Here is a 13,196-nt window from a genome sequence, read left to right as displayed (position 1 = left end):
ATGCAGCATTTGATACTTACTTGGAACTTTGGGAACTTTCCTCTCTACTGTATGTATTAAACAAAATTTGTGTCTTTTTTTCTTTTTTTTTCCCCCCTCAAGTGAAAAAAAGTTTTCTTATTAAAATTCACTGTTAAAAAAAGAAAATGTAGTTAATAAGATTTCCTTAGGTTGGGGAGGGTGTGGAAAACAAATGTTCCCTATGATTAACCCTAGCATAAGCAACACTTAATATGCCATAAAGCAGAAGTGTTGAGTATGTAAGTTAGAATTTGCCAGGTGAAATAATGCAAGTTACTCGAGGTGAAGCTAGGTCCTCAACTTGAATCGTATTCTACTTCAGGACAGAGGATTTGTAGTTACTGGAATACTAACCCAGAGATACCAGAAACAGTATCAGCTGATTGTGGATTCTTGCAAATGACATAATACAGCTCGCCAGTCAGTTTTCAGTTACAGTGACTAGGGCACTTCTGGTTATACACTCAAGCTCTTCAGTTTCTGATGTTCATGCTATTATATTCCTCTTGCATTCAGTTTCTAGATTTTTCAAGGCTCACCCTTTGGATTTTGCCACTCTAACACCAATCTCTATTTGCATAAGAAAGCATTCTGTCCATATGTGGTAGTACTTGAGGTAAATTTCATACTTTTCCTGAATATTGGGCATAGGGAAGGGCATATATATAGCACATAGCATGCTGAGCCGTATCTTGATTCATCTTGACTCTTTGGTGAGTGTCTAGTTTTACTGCTTTTCAGTTTGATTGGGGACTCTACCTCATAGCAGATACATTCACAGTATCAGTGAGGATTACTGGTCAGCCTTGTGTGATATCCATTGTTGCATGTTAGCTGCTCAGTGCACAGGTGCCTGTTCTTCTGTATCAATAGATGGTAGTGCAGAATAGAAGAGAGCGCTTCAGAAAATACTTTTTGAAGTGCATATAATCTCTCTGCTTTGGGTGTTGCCAGGGCTGTGGCTTCAGTAGAGTCTGAATGTACCACACCGTGCTTGGTGCCTGCTAATTCCCCCCGTGCATAGCTTGTTAATGAACAGAAGCAGTTGGACAGGAAATCCCATTATCGTTCCTTTTTATGTTTTGGGCTGACAACCACATCCTCAATTGTACTTGATGAGATGTAGTTTTCAAATATTCCCCAAGGGTTTGTGGTTTGTGACTGAAAAGCAGTCACAGTGTTTGACCCTGAGGATTGGCATGGTGTTGTATGTATTATATCACCTAGATAATTGTAGCGTAGAGGCTGATACTCCTTTTCAGTTTATAAAACTCAAGCTAACCTAGACTAGCAGGCTATATCTGGGAGATATGATTCATGCCTCTCTTCTTGATTACATATGTAGGGGATAGTCTGCTCTAACAACTTGTTTGTGCATCATGTGAGATACCTAGGCTCTTTATAGTTATGGTTTGGGTTTTTTTTAACAAGAAGCTATCCAGTACAGACTGCAGTGTAACAGAGAAATTGGCAATTTTTCTTTCCCTCTTGAAGGGGAGCGGCAGAGTTGGGCAGGGGATTCTCCCTTGCATGAGCCATCTAGGAGAAGAGAAGTTTTGCATGAATTTATTTCTCCTAAGTCACCAAAGAAAGATTCTATAATGTAGCCACTGTACAGTGAAAGAGGAATGGGAGGTTATTTAAACCTTCATGGAAAAGGGAGACTAGATGAGATTAATCTAGCACCTTGTCCAGTCACAAATTGAAAACCTCTTGTGATGGGGACCATGTCCCTGGGAAGGTTGTTCCAGTGAATGATTACTCTCACTGTAAAAAAATTTCTTTCTTACATCAAGATGAAACTCCTCCTGGTGCAACATGTGCAAAGACAAGTGTGAAGTTCTGCACCTGGGATGACATAACCAAAGAGCCCAGTACAGGCTCAGATCTGTGTGGCGGGGCAGCAGCCGTGCTGAAAGGGACCTGGGGGTCCTGGTGGAGAGCAAGCTGAACGCGAGTCAGCAGTGTGCTGCTGCAGCAACGAAGGCAAATAGGATCCTGGGCTGCATCTGCAGGGCGTTACTAGCAGGGATAGAGATGTAATGGTCCCACTCTACTCAACGCTGGTCAGGCTACACCTGGAGTGCTGTGTCCAGTTCTGGTCCCTACAATTCAAATTCAAATATTGAGGTTTATATATATATTTAAAAAAAACCAAACCAAAATACTCTATGAATGTCAAAATATAAAAAGAGCAGCATTTCTATAATATGTAATATAATTGCCCTGTTCAAGAAAGGATAGACTTGGACCTGTCCCAACACTAAATGCTACTTCAAAACAACCTCTTGTGTTTCCTTTCCTCCCTAAGATCGTAAGAGCAAAATGATTTTGAAATCACACCTTTCTAGCATTTTGTAGGGTGAGTTCTTTTGGCCTAAAAGTAGTCTTGGCTAAAGTAAATTTCAGAGGTCTGTTTCTGATCTATGGATAATAACCACTGTAGGAAAAATAGGATGGAACTTTAAAATGTCATGAGTCCAAACACATCTGAAGGAAGTTTTCAAGTAATCTCCCTTCCCTCTCCTAAGTTATCTTGTTAGTGTTGTTTTCCCCGCATCAGGAATTGGTGGTGTTTTGTGCATTTGTGAGTTAGGTTCGCAGGACTTCTATTACTCAAGTCTTGGCATAGCAAGCTTAAAAGCTATATTTTACAGAGCAAAGGAACTTAAAGCTAATTTCTGTCTTACTTTTAGATGAACTTTTTTGTTTTGTTCTGTTTTGTTTGAAAAATGGAACATGGGCTGAGGGGAGAGCTATACCTGCACTGTAGATATAGTGGAGGAATCTGTTTAGGGTGATCGCTATATAAGTCCTTTAACGTGATTTTGGTTTTAACCTAATTTCTCACTGTCTGAAAACCCTGCTGGGCTTCTTGCCATGTTGCCGAATAATTGAAGCTCTGTTAAGCTGTAGAAAACTCTACCAACAGTAGCTGCACAACAAATGCATTTTAAACACTGTAGCTTTCTTTCTTCTTTTTTCTTTTTTTTTTTTTTTTGGTTCTTGTTGATTTGCTAGCGCTTTCTCTGAGCCAGTCTGCCCTAAAAGTGATTCAGAACTAGAAGTTAAACCTGCTGAGAGCTTGCTCAGATCTGAATCTCACATGGAATGGACATGGGGAGGATTCCCAGAATCAACCAAGGTAAATTTATTTATTGTCTATAACTTTGTGAACTGAGTTTTGGCATATCTAAAATTGTGTCCTAAGAGAGGATTGGAAATCTGCTCCTGTTCTTCAGAATAATTCAGCTGAAATAGGAAAGTAGCACCCCCTTGTGGCTGGCAGTCGAATTTCTTGGGTTCAAAAGCTGGTCAGCAAAGTAATTCCAGAAAATGTAGCAGTAAAAATCTGAAATTTTTGAATTTGTAGTTAGAAACTGAAGAAAGCAACTTTAGAAATTAATTTCCCTTATTTTAGGCTAAGTTCTAGTTCATTCCAGAGGAATTGTAGCCTTGATAGAGTAAATTTGGTATCTAACATGACAGCTGGTGACAGAAGCCCTGGTATGTCCACATTTATGCTTTTTTCTTGTCATGGTTTGGTCAAGTCAGCACTTCCTCTATGCCAGTTTCTTTACTGAATTTGTAAATAAGCTAGTATGAAGTTTCTGTTGCAGGGAACTTTGCTCATAAGGTGGGACATGTTTGATGTCGCTAAAATACATGTTTAAATTCTTACCTGGTTTACTTGTGACCAGGACTTGTACCATGAGTACAAGTTTAATGTTTAGACCAGAATGAAACAAACATGTGAAGTGAAATGATTGACTAGAGTTTTGTGTTTCAGATAAGCAAAAAAGAGAAACTGGAACATCCCAGAACAGCTACCATTACTCCATCAGAGAAGACTCATTTTAGGGTCATCCTCAGCTCTGATGAAGTTGAAGATGATGATGATGTGAAAGATTCTGTCTGTACAGTACTGAAACCTGAGCCAAGAACTCATCCTCTGTTTAAGCAGACGGATGTTAAAGATTCTCTTGCTTCTGCAATCATAGAACCGCAAGATCCGTTGCCATTAGATGCTGATCATCATTCCAGACTGTTGGTGGACCCTTTACCGGAAACAAAGCCAACAGCAAAAATTGACTCTCCCTCAAAAAAGAAAGGTATATAATAAAGCTGTTGATTCTTTCCTTCAGTGTGATCTACCAAATTTGAGGCCATAGTGGAAAAAGTATAAATGTGCCTTTTCAGTTTTTGCTATTTAAAGTCTTATCTGACTAAAACTATAATTAAACTCTAGGATTTATAAATGCTACAAGTAAGTCTGAATCTTCCACAATTACATTTGTGTTTAATGTGTCTGGATAGCTTCATCTTAATAATCTCAATTGTTAAAATTAACAGGGGTGCACAAGCGAAGTCATCATCAGGGGCCTGACGATATTTACTTGGAGGACCTAAAGGCTTTGGAACCTGAAGTTGCAGCACTCTACTTTCCCAAAAGGTAATTTTGAATTAAGGTTCTGTGGATCTAGGGTTACATTGCAGTTGCGCTATGTGAGCTATTACTGTATGATGTAGGTGTTTATGCACCAGTTCTGATTAAAAGAATCGGACTTCAGGTTTCTAGGCTTTTGTGGAGTAATCAGTACTGATCTCATTGTGAAAATCTGTTTCTGATTTGACAAGAAACACATTGAAAGATCATGTGGGAGGTTGTTACTGAGAGTTTTCATCTTTGTGGAACCTGTATGTTCTGCAAATATGGGGGGGGGGGGGGGGGGGGGGGGGGCGTAACGGGGGGGGGGGGGGGGGGGGGGGACGGACTTAAGTTTAAACTACACATCCTTTTGCATTAGTATTCTATTTGCCATATTGCTAGCTCTAGATAAGCACACATCAGTTTATTTTTTGCATGCCCTGTACATCCCTCCCAACTTTTTTTTTTTACTATCAAAAAAGACCAACAAAAAAAACGCCACAAGATCTTCATGCAAGGCAGCTCAGTCTCAAAATTCACTCTTGTTTGGTTTTTTATGAAATCAAAGCATTTTATACTCCTAAAATACTCTCCAAAAGAATAACTGTCTAGGAAGGCCTTTGTAAAAATACAGGTTAATAAGGAAGAAGTGTCTATTGGTTTATGTTAAAACTAACATTGTAAACTTTTCAGTACTTACTGATTACATTACTTGGGATCAAACTAATAACTCTAACCTTAGATGACAGTGTGATATTTTTTATTTAAAAGGCCACCTTTCTTTTTTATTGTACTTCTTCCTTTTATTCTTATTCTACAGCTTTCTGGTAAAGATTGAGGAGCATAGTGGTGTTCTGTAAAAGTAGAATGTAGAGGATCTTTTCCTCATTTAAATCCAATTTTGTTGCAGGCAAGAGAAATGTAATTATTTCCCAATTTAGGTGAATATTAGAAGAACTGGAAAGTGTCAATCTGCCAGTATTATGAAGGGTTGGGTGTGTGTGTTTGTGTCTGTTTTTTGTTTGGTTGGTTTTGAAATTATGTTGTAAAATGATGTAGGTTTTTTTTTTTCTTTTGAATAATCATGTAGTGTGTTCTGTAACCTAAAATCTATACATTTTTTTGCAATAGAAATACTTACGGAAAATGTGGGCTTCTTTTCTATAGTGATTCAGATCCAGGCTTCAGGCAGTGGACAGAGTCAGATACCCTTTCCGGTTCCCAGTCACCCCAATCAGTAGGAAGTGCTGCTGCTGATAGTGGTACAGAGTGCATGTCTGATTCTGCTATGGACTTGCCTGATGTTACACTTTCACTTTGTGGAGGTCTCAATGAAAATGGAGAGATTTCTAAAGGTACGTGAAAGACTAAAACATAAACAGTATTAAAGCTCAGGCAGCTAAACAAATGAAATGGCTTGAATGCTCTGATTTCCACCTTGCAAAGCTTTGGCTTATTACTATGCTCGTGTTGAGAAAAAGGAATGGATAATCTTTTGTTTTCTAAAATTCTCAAGCATTTGCCAAGGAGAGATAGCAGAATTTAACCTCAAATTAATCAAGAGCACTTGATGTCTTGAAAAGCTTTCTGTCTCCTTTTTTACACTACATATTCCATATCTGACCAACCACTCTTGTTTCTGGCTGCAATTACTTGCTTAGTCCTATATAAATCTTCACAATTTATATTATTTCCAATTGCCTGATAATTTTTCTTTTTTATTTTTTTTAAGTGAATAAAAAAACTTTGACTGTTGTGTTGGACTATCTTTTCTCCTGCTCTACTTTTCCTATCCTAAATGTTTGTTAACCTTTAGACTTTACCAGCTGATTCTTCTCTCTTAATGCTCTGGTTAATTTTAATACTGAAGTTGTATGCATTTTTGATGGAGCTTCTAAGGAGCACATGAACTTCATGAACATACACTGCAGTGACTTTAGTATTACTTTTTTAATGGTCGTCCAGTCTCTAACGCATCAAGTGAAATTTAAATGCTTATTAATAAAGGCTCAGAACAGCTGTCTTGGTAACATGGTAGTAATATTGGATTTGATTTGAAAAAATTATGTCTTCCTTGCAGGGGTCTTACACTACATGAATTTCTGCAAACTTGTATAGTCACTAGTCATTAAAATGCTATTAGTAGTCAGTGATTAAACAAACCTGAAAAGCTGACAACATCCTTCCCCCTCCCCTTTTAGTGTAGTATGTAGGCCCCTTACCTGCCGTAATAATTTTTAAAGAAAACTTGCTTAGACAAGCATGGCTCTCTTTTTCCAGCCTGCGAACTGAATTAGTTCCTACCTCCTCCTTATCTTTCCTCTTCTAATTCCTTAGTTCTCATTACTGTGACTGTTGAAGTGGTATGAGGCTTTCCCTGTTACTGAGGGGGCAGTCACAACGCTTGACAGGTAGGCCATATTAGCATATCTTGAGTGATGCTGCAAGATCAGCAAAGTCTCTGAAATGACAGAAAGTGTTTTCCTAGATACAAACTAATCGGACATCTTGGGATTTTATATTATTGTTTTTAATTAAAATCTGCTTCTCTTGCAGAAAAATTCATGGAACATATTATTACTTATCATGAATTTGCTGAAAACCCTGGACTCATAGACAATCCTAATTTGGTAATAAGGATTTATAACAGGTAAACTCTCTATATCATGCAATTAAGATTAGAAGATTTCATTTAAAATCTACCCTTTAAAGTGAGTGCATTTCTTAGCTTCCATTGCAGTTTGTGTTTTTGATGGATCTGTTTCTCAGTCTCAAAGAGAATGATTTTGAACTGAAGATTTGCATTAAATTTAGCTTTAACTGAAGGGAGATTTTTTCAGCAATTACCACTGATGTTGAATTGTATATATTAAAATAACTCTGCTTGCAGAAAACTTTAATATTAGTTGTTGGCAGCAAATACATATTTTCATCAACAAAAGGGCAGTTTGCACACTGATATTTATTGACCTCTAGTCAGGTTTTGTAATATCTTATCAATAACATGTTTTAAAACAGGTATTACAACTGGGCGTTGGCAGCTCCAATGATTCTGAGTTTGCAGGTGTTTCAGAAGAGTTTGCCCAAGGTAAATAGATACATGTATACTTTTTTAAAAGATTTTGTATGTAGTAACACATGATTATCTCTTTATTTTGTTTTTCTGTACAAATTAAAAACATGCCTAATTTTTCAGGCTACTGTTGAGTCTTGGGTCAAAGAAAAGATGCCAAAGAAGTCTGGAAGGTGGTGGTTCTGGCGCAAGAGAGAAAGCATGACTAAACAGGTAACTGAGACCTGTTTTGACACCACACACACACCCCCTTTCCTGAGCTGTTAAAAAATGAAAAAATTGTAATTTGTCAGAAGTGCCTCAGAACACTGCTCATGTAGCTCTGTCACTGATTGCCAGCTGAGAGTTACTCAGTGTTGCAGAGGCTGTAGCTGCTTCTGTATATTTAGTCTTAAATATCACATCTTTATTCACTGTTACTAGTTGCTACAACAAAATTTATTTTATTCATCTCTTGCACAATATTCTTAAAATTCTTTCTTCTAAGCCATAAGCAGTTGTCAGAGCTACTCTTGAGTTACTGCAGTATGTTTTAGGGATGTGTACACAAGTGAATAAGTAGGTGCTGTGCTGCATAATAGATGTTATGCTGAGACGCCCCACTTTAGACTAAATTAAGCTTTCTAAATCTTGAGTACGTGCCTTAAATTTACTTTCCCCCCCCAAAAAGTGAATTTTATAAGCTTAGAGGTTGACAGCTCCTTTAATGCTAAATTCATCATGTTAGACTGACTAGTAGTTCTCAACTTCTGGCATGCAGAGTTTTGTTTCCTGAAATAATAAAAAGCTTTAATGGATCATTTATTCATAAGCATCCTTCTGTTAAATAATTTACAGAATGAACGATTCTGAGACTTAATATAGTTTATGTACTATATTGATAGCTATTTGCTTAAGTGTGAACTATGAATTCACTTGGATTAGTTTAAAATGCTTAAAATGTCAATATGTTTTTTTATTATCATGTTGCTTTAGATACCGGAGGCAAAAGAGGGGAAAACTGAGACGCAAATAGCAAATGAACTGCCAGCAACTATAAAAGAGCAAGTTAATAGTAGGTGTGTTCCTGTCTGAAGACTATTTTGTGGACTGAATAGTGTCTTTTTTCTTTTTCCTTTTTTCTTTTTTTTTTTTAATGAAGAATTCAGTAGCAATTTACTGTGGGAAGAAACATTTTCCTCTAAGCTACTGAAGAGAAACCATATGTGTTTGGCAAACAATTCAGCAAAATAATGTGGCAGGAAACATTGTAGGAACTACAAATACACTACAATTATTTCCTAAATCCTATTGTGTTTACTTCTTAAATAGTAACATAACTGACAGAACAAGAGAGACATATATGGTAACCTTTATCAATGGGCCACTACTCTGTAAATATAGCGGTATTGTTTCTGAGATATTGTTCGTCATTCTTTTTTTTTTTTTTTTTTTTTTGGTAAAAGCCTAATATTGTATGAATAATTTAAACCATGTGCAATTTTTTGTAACACTAAATAATTGAAACAATAAAATAGCATTAATTACAGTGCACAAGTTGCCCAAGATTGTGGTTGAAAACTAGCAGTATTTAGCACAAAACTGTCCCAGTCTAGATAATTTATTATGCATATTTATATTCTCCCATGTTTTTACAAAATACTTGTAAGTGTTGTTAGTTTCTTAAAGATTTAAGAAACTAAATAATATCTTGATTAAATACTTCAGAGAAATTAAATGCTTCTTTTAATCTTGAAGTCTCTAATCAGCAGAGAAATAAGTCTGTGAATAACCTTAAAAGGTGAGCTACTCCGCTAACTTATCACCCACAGTTTAAATTACATAGTAGCTGTGGCAGCTTTTTTAAAAACAAAACGCTGTTACTCATTCAGTATCCCTTTTTCATCTGCAGTTTACCTAATTCATCAACACAGTATTAGTGATCACTTGACACTGTGTCTTTACTAAACTCATCATGCGTGGAGCCAGCTAGTAATAGTAATATTTAGAGCTCCACCAATACTAGCATGCATTACAAATCTTATTTGCTTATTGGCATACGCTAGCTTTATCTAGGCATTCACTTAGACCATGGACTTCATTAATCTGTGCTATCAGGCTAGTAGCAAATCCTCAATATAAGCAGAAATCACTCTTGCATAAGAATCTTACGCAGTTCAAGAAGGATTTTCCGTAGCTTACATTTATTCTGGTTGATGTCATGTTAGACCTCCAGAAGATGATTCTTCTAGTGATGAAGCATCACAGGAGTTGAAGGAATCCCTGAAAATAGATTCTGCCCCAGTAGAGCATCCAACCCATGGGAACTTTACATCTTACAAGAAGTCACTTAGACTATCTTCGGACCAAATAGTAAGTGGCATGCCTTTCTTGTACACAGGATGCTTCATAATTCCACTCTGTTTGATTCTGAAAGTTGGAAAGTTTCCGCTTTTTAGAAACGACATATAAGTACATTCAACAAAGTAAAAAATGATCTTTGGGTTACTTTTCTAGCAGTAGAAAAAAGGAATGGGGAAATTTAAAACTTAAAAAGGGATTTCAAGTATTTTCCAGTGGTAGTGTGGGCAACTACAGGGAATTTTTTTTTTCCTGTTGTGTTTTTTAAGAATCTGTGTTTGGATTAAAAAATAATAATAATTTCTTACAATGTTCTATAATTAAACTTCTATATTAAGATGTTGCCAAAAAAGTGACATTGTGCAGTTTGGATATCCTGGGATCTTAACAGTCTAATAATGTACATTTAAATTGATATGCAGTTTATTCATTGCAGTCTAACTTACAAGTTAGCTTTGCTACTGTCTAAATATATGATCTTCATCAGGGAAGAATTTTGAGGAAAGCATCCACTAAGCAGAAAATACTATTGCATACTAGAGCAAACTGGGAGTTCCATTTGAAGTACTGTAAGTCTACTGTAATATCAAGAATTAAAAGTAGCAGAGAGTCAAATATCTTTTATTACTACTGCAGTCAGTGCTGCTGTAAGCAGATATACGAGCTATGGACAAATAACATGTACCCAGACTACAAAACAGACTTTACCAGCAAAACTGTGCCAGTGTTAAACCATGGTTCACTTTTTGATGAGTTAATCAAAATAGATGAGGAAGAATATACAAGCCATTTTCTGTAGCTCATTTATGATTCTAAAAATTTTATAGTGGGGACAACTTGTATTTTCAATTATTTTGATTTATTCTAAAGGCCAAGTTGAAGCTCAGAGATGGCCCTAATGATGTTGTGTTTAGTATTACAACTCAGTATCAAGGGACTTGCCGTTGCGCGGGAACAATATATCTCTGGAACTGGAATGATAAAATCATCATATCGGACATCGATGGAACAATAACCAAGCAAGTATCATTGGGTTTTTTCTTTTCTTTGATATTTTTATCTTGCTTTATTGATCCTATCCTGCTTTTCAAAATAAGATAAAGAAACTTGATTTAAGATGGCTATTAAAGGATGTTCATTAACAGTCATGAAAAACACCTGTTGCTTTGATTTCAATTTGTACTTGCATTTACAGCATACTAGAAAATGCCTTTTAAAAGAATAATGCACGGGCGATAATGTTTACCATATGACTATTGCCCGTTCAGTTAACCTTCTCCAGGTTTAGCATCCATAGGTTAACTTGGAAACTGACTTGTGCTGTATGGCCCCACTAGTTGCTCTCTCTGGAGTAGTTACTAATTCTCTTTTGAAATGGTTAGGACCCTCTGCAGAGATATTTCTGTAAATGCTCATTATAAATTGTATATTCATTAGTGGTTGTCTTTAACAAAACTCATATACTTTAGTATCAGCTATCTCTGATTTTGCTTTTAGGTCTGATGCTTTAGGACAGATCCTCCCTCAGCTTGGCAAGGACTGGACTCATCAGGGCATTGCAAAACTCTATCATTCCATAAACGAGTGAGTATGTAATCTATGAAGCAATTAGGGTTTTCTGGAATTTGGGAATTAATGGGCAGGTAATTGGATTGTTGTTAACAATTACACAATCTCTTACAACTTGTTGGTCTAAATGTTGGGAAGTGAGGTACTTCTGTCATTCACAAACAAAACTAAGTTGTTTTGTTTTGTTTTCCCCCGGATGTATACTTCTACGGGAATGGAAGCCACCACTTTTACTAGTTCCCTTCTCAAATGTTTGATCTTGCATTTTAGTTCTTAAAAACTGTGTGATATTGTTGTGACTACAAAAGAGAACCATAATAGCAATAATTTCTCAAACAGTCATGCATATGTCTGTTCCCACCAAGTCAGGTTGATCACAAAGCCTGTTACAAACATGGTACACTGTAAGTTCAAACCTAAATAGTGTCCTTGCAATGCATAAATATTTTGTGTTTTAATGTGTTTGCTACCAAACTCAAGTGAATGCTCCTTAGGATAGATTTCATGTTCCGAAACAAGCCTAATTAACAACGTGCCACTGCCACGAAGGGAAGGTCGGTGGCCTGGCTCAAGTTTTCTGTCACTTTGTTGCACTTCTGGTATAAGGCGATGCAGTTCAGTAAAACAGTAGAAAAGTAATCCGGCAAAACGGCAATCTCCCCTTCCCCTCTCTGGGTTAGTCACCTGAACGTGCTCACCTTGTGATCTGGAAGAACCTGCAGAGGCAGCCCATGTGACTACAGGAGGGGAGGAAGGAGAGGAAAGGTGACTTCCTCCTTGCAGCAGTGGTGAGGTGTTTGCTTAGTTCAAAAGTGTTGTGAACCACACCCTTACAAATGTACTGTTCATCTAAGAGGTGTATAGCCCTACAATATTTATGTCCAGGGACTTAGGGCAGAATAAACCTACATTTTTCCTCCTCTTTCAGATTTGGTCCTTTGTTTAGCAAACTATTTTTAAAAAAATATAGTGATGCTAGAAATAATACTTGCTACTGAGGATCACAGGATGATCGACAGTTAAATACTTGGTGATCCACTTAAAATAATCAACTTTTATCTTTGTTTTTAAGTTTAGTAGTCTTTCTTCCCCAAAAATATTTGGGGTCTTGGAATCTTTTGTTGACCTTTGCTCTGTTACGTAGAGCTAAATTTCATATGCGGCCCTTTGCAGTCCATGTGAGATACAAAACAGAGTTTAGGTTGTTCAGTGCATAATGGAAGAGTAGTTTTGGAGTTATTTGCCAGATTCAATCAGGTCTTTGAAAATACACATAAACACTCAAGCCTTTCGTGCATGCAGTAACTGTACAAATCTGCGTAACAGATGAACTTACAAAGTCTGCAGGAAAAATTCAGGGGCTTGATGAATGCTTCTTGTTACCAGTCCTTCACTCTGCGCTGCAAATTCTGTCAACAACCTGAAAAAATCCAACCACCAAGAGAGGAGATCTGGCATCCAATATTATGTGATGCAGATAATTTAAAAAATTGCTATCATCCTACAGCTGGGCTGAAAGAAGCTGGATAAAACCAATGTGGCACTTACTTAAACACAGTCTAGTCCGTCTAATTGTGTAATCTGAGTATTACCATCCCTGTTCTCTTTGCACTTCCTGTTTCTCAGTTTTGATTGAGTCATGTATTTGAACTATTATATGCCTTGCAGATTTTTTAACAGTGGAACAGTCTTTTCCTTGTGTGTGTGCAGAGCACTGCAACGAGTCAATACCTAAACTGGTGCCTCTGGACATTGCTATGACCG

The 13,196-nt window shown here is 36.9% G+C and overlaps 1 protein-coding gene across 1 annotated transcript in view; it reads left to right on the top strand.

The window, feature by feature from the left end:
• LPIN2 (lipin 2) overlaps positions 1 to 13,196 on the top strand; it is a 37,179-nt gene that overhangs the window by 17,010 nt on the left and 6,973 nt on the right. Inside the window, exons 6-16 of the mRNA XM_009325003.1 lie at positions 3,043 to 3,166; positions 3,812 to 4,133; positions 4,375 to 4,474; positions 5,618 to 5,805; positions 7,007 to 7,100; positions 7,469 to 7,538; positions 7,647 to 7,736; positions 8,499 to 8,581; positions 9,731 to 9,875; positions 10,734 to 10,882; positions 11,361 to 11,447. Of these exons, the coding sequence (XP_009323278.1) occupies positions 3,043 to 3,166; positions 3,812 to 4,133; positions 4,375 to 4,474; positions 5,618 to 5,805; positions 7,007 to 7,100; positions 7,469 to 7,538; positions 7,647 to 7,736; positions 8,499 to 8,581; positions 9,731 to 9,875; positions 10,734 to 10,882; positions 11,361 to 11,447 (1,452 nt within the window). The remainder of the gene's footprint in view (positions 1 to 3,042; positions 3,167 to 3,811; positions 4,134 to 4,374; positions 4,475 to 5,617; positions 5,806 to 7,006; positions 7,101 to 7,468; positions 7,539 to 7,646; positions 7,737 to 8,498; positions 8,582 to 9,730; positions 9,876 to 10,733; positions 10,883 to 11,360; positions 11,448 to 13,196) is intronic.

This window comes from Pygoscelis adeliae, unplaced genomic scaffold (genome assembly GCF_000699105.1).
Source record: "Pygoscelis adeliae isolate BGI_AS28 unplaced genomic scaffold, ASM69910v1 Scaffold260, whole genome shotgun sequence".
In the NCBI taxonomy this organism is placed as follows: Eukaryota; Metazoa; Chordata; class Aves; order Sphenisciformes; family Spheniscidae; genus Pygoscelis; species Pygoscelis adeliae.
Note: the sequence above shows the minus strand (reverse complement) of the source record. Positions and strands in the feature narration are given on the sequence as shown.